General features: G+C 45.8%; 1 protein-coding gene across 2 annotated transcripts; it reads right to left on the reverse strand.

Moving 5' to 3' along the window:
• Window positions 1–7,710: 7,710 nt before the first annotated feature.
• On the reverse strand, window positions 7,711–13,163 carry LOC147022154 (uncharacterized). Of its 2 annotated transcripts, XM_085892799.1 has the most exons (4): window positions 12,707–13,159; window positions 9,869–11,548; window positions 8,336–8,459; window positions 7,711–8,054 (listed from the first exon to the last, which is right to left on the reverse strand). In XM_085892799.1, the coding sequence occupies exons 1-4, from the start codon at window positions 12,867–12,869 to the stop codon at window positions 8,018–8,020; spliced, it is 2,004 nt and encodes a 667-aa protein (XP_085748925.1). In that variant the 5' UTR covers window positions 12,870–13,159; the 3' UTR covers window positions 7,711–8,017. The 2 variants fall into 2 exon arrangements, with proteins under 2 accessions (XP_085748925.1, XP_085748926.1); XM_085892800.1 differs by lacking the exon at window positions 8,336–8,459 and having other exon boundaries at window positions 12,707–13,163.
• Between the last annotated feature and the right edge of the window lie 1,357 nt (window positions 13,164–14,520).

Consider the following 14,520-nt stretch of genomic DNA (forward strand, 5'->3'; position numbering starts at 1 on the left):
CCATTGTATTAACTGAAATCTCAATTTTAAATACTGATAACACTGAACAACAAATTTCAAAAAAATTTTTTTTACTGGAGATGTGTAAAGTGATTAAGACTAATTTGGGTACGCTGATTTCAAAAATCATAACCGTTTTGCTGTATTACGTCAGGATTTTCAGGAACAGAAATATTCCCATTGCCTAGAAGTCAGGATTTCAATGAAATTTACATATGTCTTTAACATGTCTATTTCGTACAATTGTTGTTAACTTGTGTTATATTTCTTTCTTTCAGATAAAGATGAGTAGGCGTTCCTGTACCAATCATCCTGACAACTTCTGTTATGTCTGTGGTCGGTATACCAAAAAAGATCAACAGCGAAGTATATCTACAGCAGTGAAAATGAAGGCCGCCTACTTTCACTACTTCGGGTGTAAGGTGGGGGACCAAGAACAGAGCTGGGCACCACACATCTGCTGCACAAGCTGTCACACAACCTTGACTCAGTGGTTGGTGGGCAAGCGCGCGAGCATGCCATTTGCGGTGCCCATGATATGGCGTGAGCCGCAGAATCATGATGATGATTGTTATTTCTGCTGCACAAGCATCGCCGGCTTCAACAAGAAGAATAAAGGTCACATCAAGTACGCTGACTGCGTCTCTGCTCGTAAACCTGTGCCTCATGATGACGAGAACCCTGTTCCAACACCTCCAGCTGATCAGAACATAGCTGTAAGCAGTGGTGAAGAGGATGGTGATGATGAACCTTTTGAACCCGACACTCAAGAATCACACCTTCTGAACCAGGGAGACTTAAATGATCTTGTAAGAGATCTCTCACTGTCAAAGGCGAAGGCAGAGCTGCTTGGATCAAGGCTGCAGCAGTGGAATCTACTTGAACCTAACACCAAGATATCCTTGTTCAGAGCACGTCACAGAGACATGGCTGAGTTCTTTGAGATGGAAGACACGATGACATTCTGCAGTGACATCAACGGTCTGTTGAAAGAACTTGGGTGTGATCACGATCCTGCAGACTGGCGCCTCTTCATCGACTCGGGGAAGAACAGCTTGAAGGCTGTTTTGCTCCACAATGGCAACGAGAAACCATCAGTCCCACTGGCTCACGCGTTCAGCATGACAGAGACATATGAGACTATGCGGCAGCTGCTTGATTCCATCAAGTACAATGACTTCAACTGGCACATCTGCGGAGACTTGAAAGTGGTGGCGCTGTTGTTAGGGCTGCAGTCAGGCTACACAAAATACATGTGCTTCCTTTGTCTCTGGGATAGCAGAGACGACAAGAATCACTGGACGAAGAAAGATTGGGAAGAGCGAAAAGAGCATGTACCTGGTCGACACAACGTGAAGCATGTCGCCCTTGTCGACCCAGCCAAGGTTTTCCTTCCACCACTCCACATAAAGCTCGGCTTGATGAAAAGTTTTGTATGGGCAATGGATCTGAATGGGCGTGGGTTTTTATACCTCAAGGAAAAGTTTGGCAACACCTTGTCGGAGGCCAAGATCAAGGCTGGTGTCTTTGTTGGACCGCAAATCCGACAGATTATGAAGGACGAAACTTTTCCGACAACTCTAAACCCCAAAGAGCTGGCAGCGTGGAGGAGCTTCAAAGCTGTGACGGACAACTTCTTGGGGAACGAGCGCGCGGACAACTATGAAGAAATAGTGCAGCAGCTGCTGGAGTCCTTCAGGAAACTTGGCTCCAGGATGTCCTTGAAAATCCATTTCCTACACCAGCACCTGAACTTCTTCCCTGACAACTTGGGAGCAGTCTCGGACGAGCACGGCGAGCGATTCCACCAAGAGATTTCACTCATGGAGACGCGTTACCAAGGGCGGCACAACCCGAACATGATGGGCGATTTCTGCTGGCTCCTGCATCGTGAAACTGACACAGAGCAGCACAAACGCAAAGCCAAATGCCTAAAGCATTTTTAATTACATTCTAGTGGAGTTTTTCTGTAATTTCTATAATTTTGAAGCATTCATGATGAAATAAATGAATAAATGAATTTTTGTAAATTTCATTGAAATCCTGACTTCTAGGCAATGGGAATATTTCTGTTACTGAAAATCCTGACGTGATACAGCAAAACGGTTATGATTTTTGAAATCAGCGTACCCAAATTAGTCTAAATCACTTTACACATCTCCAGTAAAAATATTTTGTTGTTCAGTGTAATGAGGGGAGAACAAATCTCAAAAAAAAAAAAATTGGAATTATTATTTTTTTTTTCGAATAGATCAACCATCCAACAGACGGAAAAAGTGAAAATAAGGGGACTCTCACGAACATCCAGCAAGCCGGTAGGTGACATGGGTGGTCGCGACAATTGCATTCGTCACACAGTTTTTGACGGATGGGGCTGAAAATTTTTGACAAAGAGGTTGATTATAGTACGCATAAAAGCCTGGAATCCCATTTTTGAAAAAAACATATTTTTTAGGATTTTTCAAAAATTTCAACGTCCCGTTGCTAGGCAATGGTGGTGTCCATAGCAACGGTGCTTAAAAGCAGAGAACTAGATCCTGGTATGACCCTACCTGTCAAGTTTCATCAAAATTGGTCGACTCCTCTGGCCTCCAGAGCTGTCCATTACATACACACATACAAACATGGAGACAGACGGAAAAAGTGAAAATAAGGGTACTCTTGCGACCATCCCACAAGCCGGTAGGTGACATGGTTGGTCGCGACATAATTGCATACTAGTCATACAGTTTTTGACGGATCGGGTTGAAAATTTTTGACAAAGAGGTTGATTATAGTGCGCACAAAAGCATGGAAGGAAATTTTTGAAAAAACAATTTTTTTTAGGGTTTTTCAAAGATTTCAAAGTCCCGTTGCTCGGCAATGGTGGTGTCCATAGCAACGCTGCTCAAAAGCATAGAACGAGATCCTGGTATGAAACTACCTGTCAAGTTTCATCAAAATCGCTCGACTCCTCTGGCCTCCAGAGCTGTCCATTACATACAGACAAACAAACATACAGACAAACAAACATACAGACAGACGGAAAAAAAGTGAAAATAAGGGTACTCGAGCGACCACCCAACAAGCCGGTAGGCGTCTTGGGTGGTCACTACATAATTGCATACTTGCCATAGTTTTTTTACAAAGAGGCTGATTATAGTGCGCATAAAAGCCTGGAAGCCGATTTTTGATTTTCGAAAAAATAATTTTTTGGGGGATTTTTCAAAAATTTCAAAGTCCCGTTGCTCGGCAACGGTGATGTCCATAGCAACGATGCTCAAAAGCGTTGAACTAGATCCTGGTCTGAACCTACCTGTCAAGTTTCATCGAAATCGGTCGACTCCTCTGGCCTCCAGAGCTGTCCATTACATACAAACAAACATGCAAGCCGTTCGGCGACATGGGTGGTCGCGACATAATTGCATACTAGTCATAGAGATTTTGACGGATCTGGCTGAAATTTTTTTGACAAAGAGTGCGATTGTCGTGCGCATAAAAGCCTCGAAGCAGATTTTTGATTTTCGAAAAAATAATTTTTTGGGGATTTTTCAAAAATTTCAAAGTCCTGTTGCAAGGCAACGGTGGTGTCCATAGAAACGTTGCTCAAAAGCATAGAACTTGATCCTGGTATGAACCTACCTGTCAAGTTTCATCAAAATCGGTTGGCTCCTCTGGCCTCCAGAGCTGTCCATTACATACAGACAGACGGAAAAAGTAAAAATAAGGGTACTCTTGCGACCACCCAACAAGCCAGTCGGCGACATGGGTGGTCGCGACATAATTGCATACTAGTTATACAGTTTTTGACAGATCGGGCTGAAATTTTTTGACAAAGAGGTTGATTATAGTGCGCAAAAAAGCCTCGAAGCGATTTTTGATTTTCGACTTTTTTTTTTCGGATTTTTCAAAAATTTCAAAGTCCCGTTGCTTGGCAACGGTGGTGTCCATAGCAACGGTGCTCAAAAAGCGTAGAACTCGATTCCAGTATGAACCTTCCTGTCAAGTTTCATCAAAATCGGTTGACTCCTCTGACCTCCTGAGCTGTCCATTACATACAAACAAACAAACATCCAAGCCGGTCGGCGACATGGGTGGTCGCTACATAATTGCATACGAGTCAAACAGTTTTTGAAGGATCGGGCTGAAAATTTTTGACAAAGATGTTGATTATAGTACACATAAAAAGCCTGGAAGCCGATTTTTGATTTTCGAAAAAAATTAATGTTTTCGGATTTTTTCAAAAATTTCAAAGTCCTGTTGCTAGGCAACGATGGTGTCCATAGCAACGGTGCTCAAAAGCATGCAACTAGATCCTGGTATGAACCTACCTGTCAAGTTTCATCAAAATCAGTTGACTCCTCGGGCCTCCAGAGCTGTCCATTACATTCAGACATCCAGACATACAAACAAACAAACATACATACAGACAGATGGAAAAAGTGAAAATAAGGGTACTCGAGCGAATACCCAACATACCAGACAAACGGAAAAACTGAGAATAAGGGTACTCTAGCGACCACCCAACAAACATACAAACATACAGACAGACGGAAAAACTGAAAATAAGGGTACTCTCGCGACCACCCAACACCAACGGGTAACCCTCGGATAAGCCAAATGTGGTCCAGGTTTGTATTAACCCAACAACCCAAGCAAAGGGTTGTGGTCAGTATGGATTTCAACCTTACGTCCCCAAACAAAACTGGTGAAAAGGTTTCATTTCAAAGACGATAGCCAGCCCTTCTCTATCAATCTGGGCATAATTACGTTCTGCTGGCTTATGAGATCTTAATGCAAACGTGCTAGGTTGTTCACTACCATCCTCCATGATGTGGGATAGTACAGCCCCAACACCATATGAAGAAGCATCCACCAACAGCAATAGGGGTTTATCACTACTGTAGTGAATTAAAACATCAACAGATGTGAGCAGGCACTTTGCCTCCTGGAAAGCCTTAATCTGCTCCACAACCCACCTCCATCCCACAATGGTACGTAGCAACTTGTGAAGTGGTTCAAGAACTGTAGCAACTCTCGGCAAGAACCAATTAAAAATAATTCAGCAGTCCGAGAAAACTCTTCAGCTGCGATATATTCTGAGGTGCCAGGGGCCTCCACAATGGCCCGGATTGACTCTTACACCGGCCGTATACCAGTTGCATCAACGCGATAACCACAACACACCACAGAATGAGCCAAGAAAACACATTTTGCCTTGTTTGGATGAATCCCTGTCAGCCTCAACCGACGGAAGACCTCCTGTAGGTGGCACAGGTGATCGACTTGGTCTTTACCAGACACAAGTATATCATCCAGTCGTCCAACCACAAAAGAAATGGACTTTAGCAAGTTTTCCAGGAAGTTCTGAAAAATAGCTGGGGCCCGATGATATTCCAAATGGTAGACGGTGGTAGCGATAGAGACCACGATGTGTATTGATCGTTGTTTCGTCCTTTGAATCCTCATCCAACTCCAGCTGCATGTAAGCTGATGTGATGTCCAAATTAGACCACTGTTTTCCACCACTCATCTCTGCTAGTAGATCCTCCACCTTTGGAATGGGATACTGGTCAACCACTGCTGCCTGATTAAAGGTAGATTTGTAGTCACTACATATCTTCATTGAACCATTCGGCCTCAAAACAGGCACAATTGAAGAGGCTCACTTTGAATACTTGACCATCTCGACTCGGCCCTCAGACTCTAAGCAGTCGAGTTCAGTGTCAATTGTTTGCTTCAGAGCAAATGCCACTGGTCTGGCCTTCAAAAACTTGGGTTTACAGTCTGGCATGGCAAACAATGTAGCTTTCATGCCAACAACCCGACCTGTAACCCCAATATACAAGTCATCATTAGTTAACAGTGCTGCCTCTGGGCGACTTTGCATCTTGAACTGCTTGATGTCCACCGAGTTCAACTTCAACTGTTCAAGCTAGTTCCTGCCCAACAGACTGGGCCCACTCTTCGTAACCACCACTCATTATTTTTTGCTGACCTCTATGTCTCACTATGATATCAGCCTCCCCTACCAAGGGAAGTGTTTCACCAGTGAACGTCTTAATAGTACGGAGAGAATGGATCAGCAGTGGTCTGTTTTCCAAAGAATCATACACCTTCTGACTGATTACAGAACAGGATGCTCCCGTATCTATCTCCATGTCAACCTTGGTCCCTGCCATTTATACTGCGCATGTAAAAGCTCCAGAGCTGGACGTGTGATACAGTGTATCATACTCCACTGAGTAGTAATTCCCATACCTGGACGTCTCCGATTCTGGTGCGGCCTCTTCCATTGATGGATCCATACAATGGACTCTAAACTTCGGTTGAGTCACTTCCCGACGATTGGAACCAACCATCTTCCCACAATGTCTGGCAATATGACCCATTTTACCGCAACAAAGACACGGTTTGGTATTAAATCGGCAACTGCTTGGAGCATGTTTTCCACCACATCTCCAACAACTGACGGTCCTTGATGGCATAAACGACAACATCTGGACTGTACTCAATAATTAGTTCCCCCCAGAGACCTTCGCGAATCACAGCAGCTCCACTTCTAGCCAACTCATGTGCCAATGCTTTTTCAACCGCCATCTTCAATGCAAGTCCGTCAGTTTCCAACAGCCTCTTCTGAAGGCTTTCGTTCCTCACCCCAAATATGAACTCATCAAGCATCACCCCATACTCACAGCGTTCGCTTGCCTCTTGTAGTTCTGCAAGGAATGAAATGATGGACTGCCCCGGTCTTTGCACGCAACCCCTCAACTTCAAATGTGCCAGAGTTTTAAAAAGGATTCGGTGAAAAATGTTCCTTTAACAATTTTCACGATCTGTTCAAAATAAACTTCTCCCAGTTTCCTGGGTGCACACATTGACCGGATGACTGTATATGTCTTGCCTACCACAACCGACAACAAAATAGCACGTTTTGTGCCATCCTCTGTGATCTGGTTCGCCTCATAGTAAGACGACAAATGTTCCACGTAAACATCCCATGACTACTTGGGGTTGAACGCCTCCACTTTCCCTTACGAAGCAATAGTTTACTTTGTCGCCAAATGTTATATCCGATGCTAAGAACGAGGCCAGAACGACAGAATCTCTCCAAGATCAGTCAACACGTCTTTATTGCACCACAACCGTTCATATAGTGCACACGTTTCCACACAATGCAGACCACACCCCCCTCTATCGAGTCGTGGATACATTACAGGTATCCTCTCTCACTGTGGTCTCACTGACTCTTGCTCTCACAAGCCTCTGCTTACCCTCTCACATGGACTCCCCGGTCAGAACCGAGTTCTGCCCCTTCTCTTGAATCCAGGCCATGGTGGTGGCCCCTATAAAACAAAAAAAAAAATCAAGGTGCACCTTTTCCTTCAGGCTCTACAGCCCACTGCACCACCATAGCTGGCACACACTGGCCAGATAGATCGCAATTGCCTTTCACACGTGACACACATGTGCCTCTGCGATGGGAAGTCCTCACCTCGCCCTGCCTACAACAAGAGGTTTTCATGCAGACATAATTAATCGATTCCCTGTCTGTAAATTACACTTGCTGCCTTCTCAGCATCACGTGTAACACACGACTTCCTCTGAAAGATCCCTGTACTATGGCACTCTAACTTACTGGAAGCATACGGACCACACTACACTCACTAGCTATGGATCCACCCCCTTCGACGCAACAATATTATCCTATATATAAAGCAAGTATTGCAATTGATTGGATCTATTTTTATTGATAGTGAGATCACTCTCCACACTAACAATGTAGTATATTAAGTATTAAGGTTTTTACTCTTTAAAACACACATTTGTAAAGATTATCTATGAGCCTGAATCAGTGTTGATAATGGTACATTTTCAAGATTTAAATACTTTTACTGTGACCTGGTCAGAAAGCTGGGTAAACTGATGTATAACACATCAACCTCTCAGCATTTACTAAATATGTATCTGATTTTTCCGTATTATTCTCGTGTAGAACCATGCGATCCACAGAAACGGGACGACATCAGCTTTGCATTCAGACTTGCTTCAGCTGTTCACCGTGCAGTTTTCTCCTTAACAAAGGATGAACATAGGTTTGAGTTATCATGCATTTATAACTTGTGTATAACTAATGACCAGTTTATAATAACACTGGTTTGCTGCTCCTGTTAAGAGCCAGGAGGGATTTCTTTTGAGTTGCACATAAAATAGGATTTTCTCAAAAAATACACGGGTTTGCAATTATTTGAGAGAGACTTCTTGGTTGGGTCTGGTGCCGTTTCCAAGTTTGGAATAAGAATTTGCCCTCCTGACACTTGAACAGGATAAGGCTTAACATACTCATAGTTCATACCTCGCCCAGAAGAATGCAACGATTGCAAGAAATCCGAGGAAGAAAAAATGAAGCCAAATAATTTGAAGTAAATTTCTTGCTTCAGTCATGAACAAAGTGTTGAAAATGGAACTTTCAGAATGATCTAAAAAGGGATATAATTACAAAAACAATTTAAAGATTAGGTAACTTTTTATGCCATTATGCTATTTTATCGATACAGGGTAACTTGAATCAAGGAGGCCACAATGGCCCATCATGCTTCGGTTGCATCCATGCACCATCAAGTTAATGTATCAATTCATCGATGGTCTACGAGACAAACCCAATGAAAGACAAAAATGAGTCTACGAGACAAAGGTGGGGGGGGGGATGGGGGGATGGGGGAGGGTGTATTGAAAGGTGGGGGAGGAAGGTGGGGGAGGGTGAATCAGAAGGTGGGGTGAGGGTGGATCGGAAGGTGGGGTGAGGGAGGGTGTGGACTGGAAGGCAGGGGGGAGGGTGGCTCAGAAGGCAGGGGGAGGGTGGCTCAGAAGGCAGGGGGAGGGTGGCTCAGAAGGCAGGGGAGGGTGGCTCAGAAGGCAGGGGGAGGGTGGCTCAGAAGGCAGGGGGAGGGTGGCTCAGAAGGCAGGGGGGAGGGTGGCTCAGAAGGCAGGGGGAGGGTGGCTCAGAAGGCAGGGGGAGGGTGGCTCAGAAGGCAGGGGGGAGGGTGGCTCAGAAGGCAGGGGGGAGGGTGGCTCAGAAGGCAGGGGGGAGGGTGGCTCAGAAGGCAGGGGGGAGGGTGGCTCAGAAGGCAGGGGGAGGGTGGCTCAGAAGGCAGGGTGGGGGGCTCAGCAGGTGGGGGTGGGGAGGGTGGTTCATAAGGTAGCTGGCTCAGAAGGCAGGGGGAGGCTAGATCAGAAGGTGTGTGGGGGGGGTGGAGGTGATAAGGGAAGAGAGGGATGGATAAGAATGGGGTGGGAGGGTTGATCAGAAGGCAGTGGAGGGATGGATGAGATTGGAGGGGGTGGATGTACGAGAGGGTATGGTGGATGGATGACAAGGGAGGTAGTGGGTGAGAAGGTGGGGATGGGGGGGTGAGTAAATCAGAAGGTAGGGGGAGAGTGGCTCAGAAGGCAGGGTGGGGGGCTCAGCAGATGGGGGGAGGCTGGTTCGGAAGGTAGCTGGCTCAGAAGGCAGGGGGGAGGCTAGATCAGAAGGTGTGTGGGGGGGGGGGGTGAGGGGTGATAAGGGAAGAGAGGGATGGATAAGAATGGGGGTGGAAGGGTTGATCAGAAGGCAGTGTAGGGATGGATGAGATGGGAGGGAGTGGATGAGAAGGCATGGGGAGATGTACGAGATGGTATGGTGGATGGATGACAAGGGAGGTAGTGGGTGAGAAGGTGGGGATGGGGGGGGAGTAAATCAGAAGGTAGGGTGGCAGTGAATGAGAAAGCAGGAGAGGGGAGGTGGATGAGAAAACAGTGAGTGACATAATGAGAAGTGTAAAAGGGGACAGAGAAGGAGGCATGAACAGGATAACAGTGAACAATGTAGTTGCAAGTTTGAATTTACCTGTAAGTAGTTGCCTGTGAACTTGCTTCAACCCCCTGCTCGAGTTTTCTGCGCTCCTTTCTTTTCTGGTCTTCAATCGCCGAAAAAGAGAACGAAAACGGAGATTGCTCCACACATGTGGTTTGGATGTGTCGGTCTCGTTTTTCCGCAGATCCTTATTCAGAATGCTTGTATTCGAGTTCAGTTCATCCAGCGCTTGTTCTGGCCGAAAAGTCGAGTGTTTGTCTTGAGCACCTCTACCGAGGCTGTCTTTCGTGTGCAACTGTGGTGGTGGAATTTGTCGTTTGTCTGCACTCTGAAAACTCACTACAAATGGAATAACAGACTTCGTGAAACGATTCTCCTTACTCTTTGTCACCATGTCAATATGACCCATTAAGTTCCAATGTGCATGAGGAGATTTTCTCTTTTGAAAATACCGAGACATCAAGGTAATGAAATCATTGCGGGACACTTGCCCAGCTTTGTTTTTACCAGACTGCACTCTGTACTTCGCCATTTTTGATGGAAAGTTATTTCCTCCACTCGTCAGGTTTTGCTCGACGTAGGCCAAGCGCAATTTTTTATTTATTTTTGCATGTGCAATTATTTTTTTGAGAATATGCAAGCTGTGATAGAAAGTTTTAACATGCTCAAGGCACTGCGATTGGCTGCGCACTGGACCGTCGTTACAGCCGAACAGATCTGCCAAATCACGCAGTCCAGGCAAACCGGCTGCTCCGCTAAGTACGTCAGAAAAGTGAAGCAAGCTGGGAAAATGAGGCCACTTGTGGGATTCGGAAAATACTGCCTTCAAATTCGAATGTTTGGGATTCGGATGCTTTTCCTTCGAGATCGTCGACAAGCCTTTCGCAAAGTGATACTTGAGAAACAACAGATCGTCGTGCAAGTCTTTGGCCGTTTGTCTGCATTGTAGTTTATGCTTTACGAGGTTGTCACAGCCAAACAATTGCAGAACCTGAGCAACTGTCGGAACGTGACCGATGCTCCAGTTTTGCGTTTTTATCGACAAGTGGGATGTCATGGCAGCAGATGGTTCAACGCCCTTGTTCTGCTGCGACGACGAATGGGTCTTCCCGATGCGCTTGCCGTGTTTGCGTTTTGACGATTTGGCTCGTGATGATTTTCGATAATGAATCTTATTGCTGAAAACCAAAAAACTTTCGTAGAAGAGCTTGGCGGTTGTAACGCAACGTGGAGCTCTGTAGTCAGGGACTTCATCACACCGGAGTAACTCAACGAAATGTTCAACTCGGGGAGTGGTTTCAAGATAAAATGCCATCGGTGTTGTCATCTCCGAGTGGTCGTTCTGAACACTGTGCTTGAGAAGGAACAACTTGCTGTACAATTGCTCGACTTCCTTGATGCACTGCTGCGATCTCGACTTCGGATGGGCGTTGCAGTCAAATAATTCCAAAAATTCCTCAAAGTGTGGGACGTGAAGGTACCTCTTCGGTGTACTCGAACCATTGTGATTGCGAGCACTTTGCTTCGAAGGCAACTCGCGTTCGTCGTCACGCCTGGATCCGAAATCCTTCGTCCGATTGGAGCTTCGTTTCATTTTTTCGGGAGACGATGTAATGGGCTTTGCGCCGATAACTTGCCCTTGTGGGATTGGGGCTGCATCCGATCCGCCGCCTGCAGGAGAACTTGTAGAAATTGGGAGCTCGCTTGAGACACCTTCGAAGACAGGTAAAGAAAACTGGACATTATAATGCACATAAATATAATCGAAACTGGGTACTACAGGAATAACGTTCCTTTCTTCTGCCCCTCTGCCCCAGTGTGACCACTCCTTGGCTTTTTTCACAAGATCTTGGTTTTCTATAGGTTTTCTTGGCGTATAGGTTTTCTATTAATTATCATCGCTTTTCTGAAACGTTGTGAATTCCTTGGCTTTTTTCATTGGCTCACCTTGGCATTTATGAAAATGAGGAGTGCTCACACTGCTCAGCCCCTGTCCAGTTCGACTCGGTTACCTCCTCGGGCCTCATCTACCATAATCTTACGTCCGATCCTTCAGGAGGGGAAGGCATACTGCCATCACACACAAGTTTCCCACTCGTGAACGTCTCTATTCTCAATAACCATGTCGCTTTACCAATAACCATGAACTTTTCAAAATTCAGAAAGGGGGCCGTCAGGATGGCCTGGAGGTACGCACACTCGCCTCCAAGCTACCTGGAGCTACGCACACTCGCCTCCAAGCTACCTGGAGCTACGCACACTCGCCTCCAAGCTACCTGGAGCTACGCACACTCGCCTCCAAGCTACCTGGAGGTACGCACACTCGCCTCCAAGCTACCTGGAGCTACGCACACTCGCCTCCAAGCTACCTGGAGCTACGCACACTCGCCTCCAAGCTACCTGGAGCTACGCACACTCGCCTCCAAGCTACCTGGAGCTACGCACACTCGCCTCCAAGCTACCTGGAGCTACGCACACTCGCCTCCAAGCTATGTAGCCTGGGTTTGAATCCTGACCCAGCTATAAACTGCCATCCTGGTGTTTCATCAATATGTGTGTGCCGTCCCTCATATGGACGTTAAACCGACGTCCCCTCTGCCAGCATTACTCGGTGGACGTTAAAGATCCCACGGTGTCCTTCAGGAAGAGGAGGCGATCCATCACCGGCATCCTGGACACATTTTGCTGAACAGTTTACGTTTTGCATTCGAATCGGGTTGTTGGTGTTGGTGTTGGTGTTGGTGTTGGTGTTGGTGTTGGTGTTGGTGTTGGTCACTTTACCCAATTCATTCACCCAAGCTGTAAATACAACACAATATCTTACATATTCGTTAAAAAACGTGTGACAAGATTTACGAAGACTTGACTCACCTGGTTTCTGAGGTAACGGACTTGTTCCAGGTGCTGGAGTCGTCGTCGCCTCCGATGTCGAGTTCGACTTCATCAGAATCGCAAACAGCAGGAGAGGCAGCGCGGACCACTTGAACATTCGCTTCACCATGGTGTCGGAGGAAGCCTCACTCACCCTCACCATCGAGGAAGCGATTACCGACCGAGTGAGAAGTTTGCGAGAAGGTGAGAACACACTGCCGAGCCCTGAGGTGATGCTCCGTCTGAATTCGAACGTTCGTCCGACCCGCGCGAGCCTCGTTTACCAGTTACCACACAGCATCCGTCAACCGTTATTTTTAAAACATCAAACGAGACAACAACCATTATCTTAAACATCGTCATCCAATCTAATCAACAACGACGACGGCCACAAGTCATAAGAATCACAAAACATCATCAACACAAATACTTTAATAAAAAAAAACGCACAGGTAGAAGAAGAGGAAGAAGAAGGGGGGGGAGAAGAAGGGGAAGAAGAAGAGGAAGAAGAAGAGGAAGAAGAAGAGGAAGAAGAAGAGGAAGGAGAAGAGCAGGAGGAAGAAGAAGAAGAAGAAGACGACAACGACAACATGTTTTTTGTGAGGAATTTTGCCCGTTATGAACCCAGTAGTACTCCAAGCTTCCCATCATGTTTTTCTGTGTGGACTGCGGACGTCTCGAAACAGACTAAAGGACAAATACACCCATCAGGGATGGAGAATCCCCCGCCATTGAAAAATAATTGAAATCAGATAAGCGGTTTTCCATTTATTACAAAAAAATTTTTTTTCAAGATGGCCGCCCCAGTCGGCCATCTTGGATCCGGCCACGCCCAAAATCAATAGGGTTCTTCCTTTTCAGGTGGTACATGTGTGACCCAAATTTCAAATCGATATGGCGAACAGTTTATGAGTTATCGCACTCACAGCTATAAATGTTGACGCCCACCCGGACGGACGGATGACCCGGGTGACAATATCCCCCTTCCGCCACGCGGCGGGGGATAAAAATGAGGGACTTGGCTTCCACAAGGACCCTCCCACACCATAAATATTTAACGCATTCTAGAATTTTCTGACCAAATCCAGCAGAGGCGATTCCAAAGGGAACCTACAAGGACACTCGGTAGAGTGCATACCTCCACCATGTTGAACAGTTTAGGTTTGAATCCCACTGAGAGGCCGGATCTTAGTGGGGCAACTTAGCATAACAATTGTGCATTTTGTGAGGAAAGCACCAAATTTGGCACACTAGTTGCCTATCATATTATGAACAGATTTGGATATTGGGCCATCTCAAATCCAGCCGCTGATGGCTGTGGCAGCCATTTTCCACTGCCATCAAAAATTTTGAGATGGCCCAATATCCAAATCTGTTCATAATATGATAGGCTACTCGTGTGCCAAATTTGGTGCTTTCCTCACAAAATGCACAATTGTTATGCTATATTTAGTTAAGTTGCTCCACTATCTTGATCTAATCACCTTGTTCTCGTCATGTACATAACTCGTCCACCAAGGCTTGTCCTAATCCGTCCATAACCATTTGAAATATCGTACGAAACATTTTTTTTTACCCCGTTCTTCAGTGAATGGTGAAGAATTAATGAGAAAATAAATTAATTATCGGACCAAAATCGAATCAATTTGTCGTTGTTGTACACCAAACCTGTCCACCAACTATCATCCGAGTCCATCCACCACTTTTTGAGGTATCCTATTCACACACTCTTATATTCTTTCCATATAATATACCGTTGTTGAATATTTGGGTGTTGAGATTGTGAGGAAGAAGAAGATTATGATAATGATGCT

The sequence above is a fragment of the Eptatretus burgeri genome, chromosome 8, assembly GCF_056783735.1.
Source record: "Eptatretus burgeri isolate ZD-2024b chromosome 8, Ebu_testis_v1, whole genome shotgun sequence".
Lineage (NCBI taxonomy): Eukaryota > Metazoa > Chordata > Myxini > Myxiniformes > Myxinidae > Eptatretus > Eptatretus burgeri.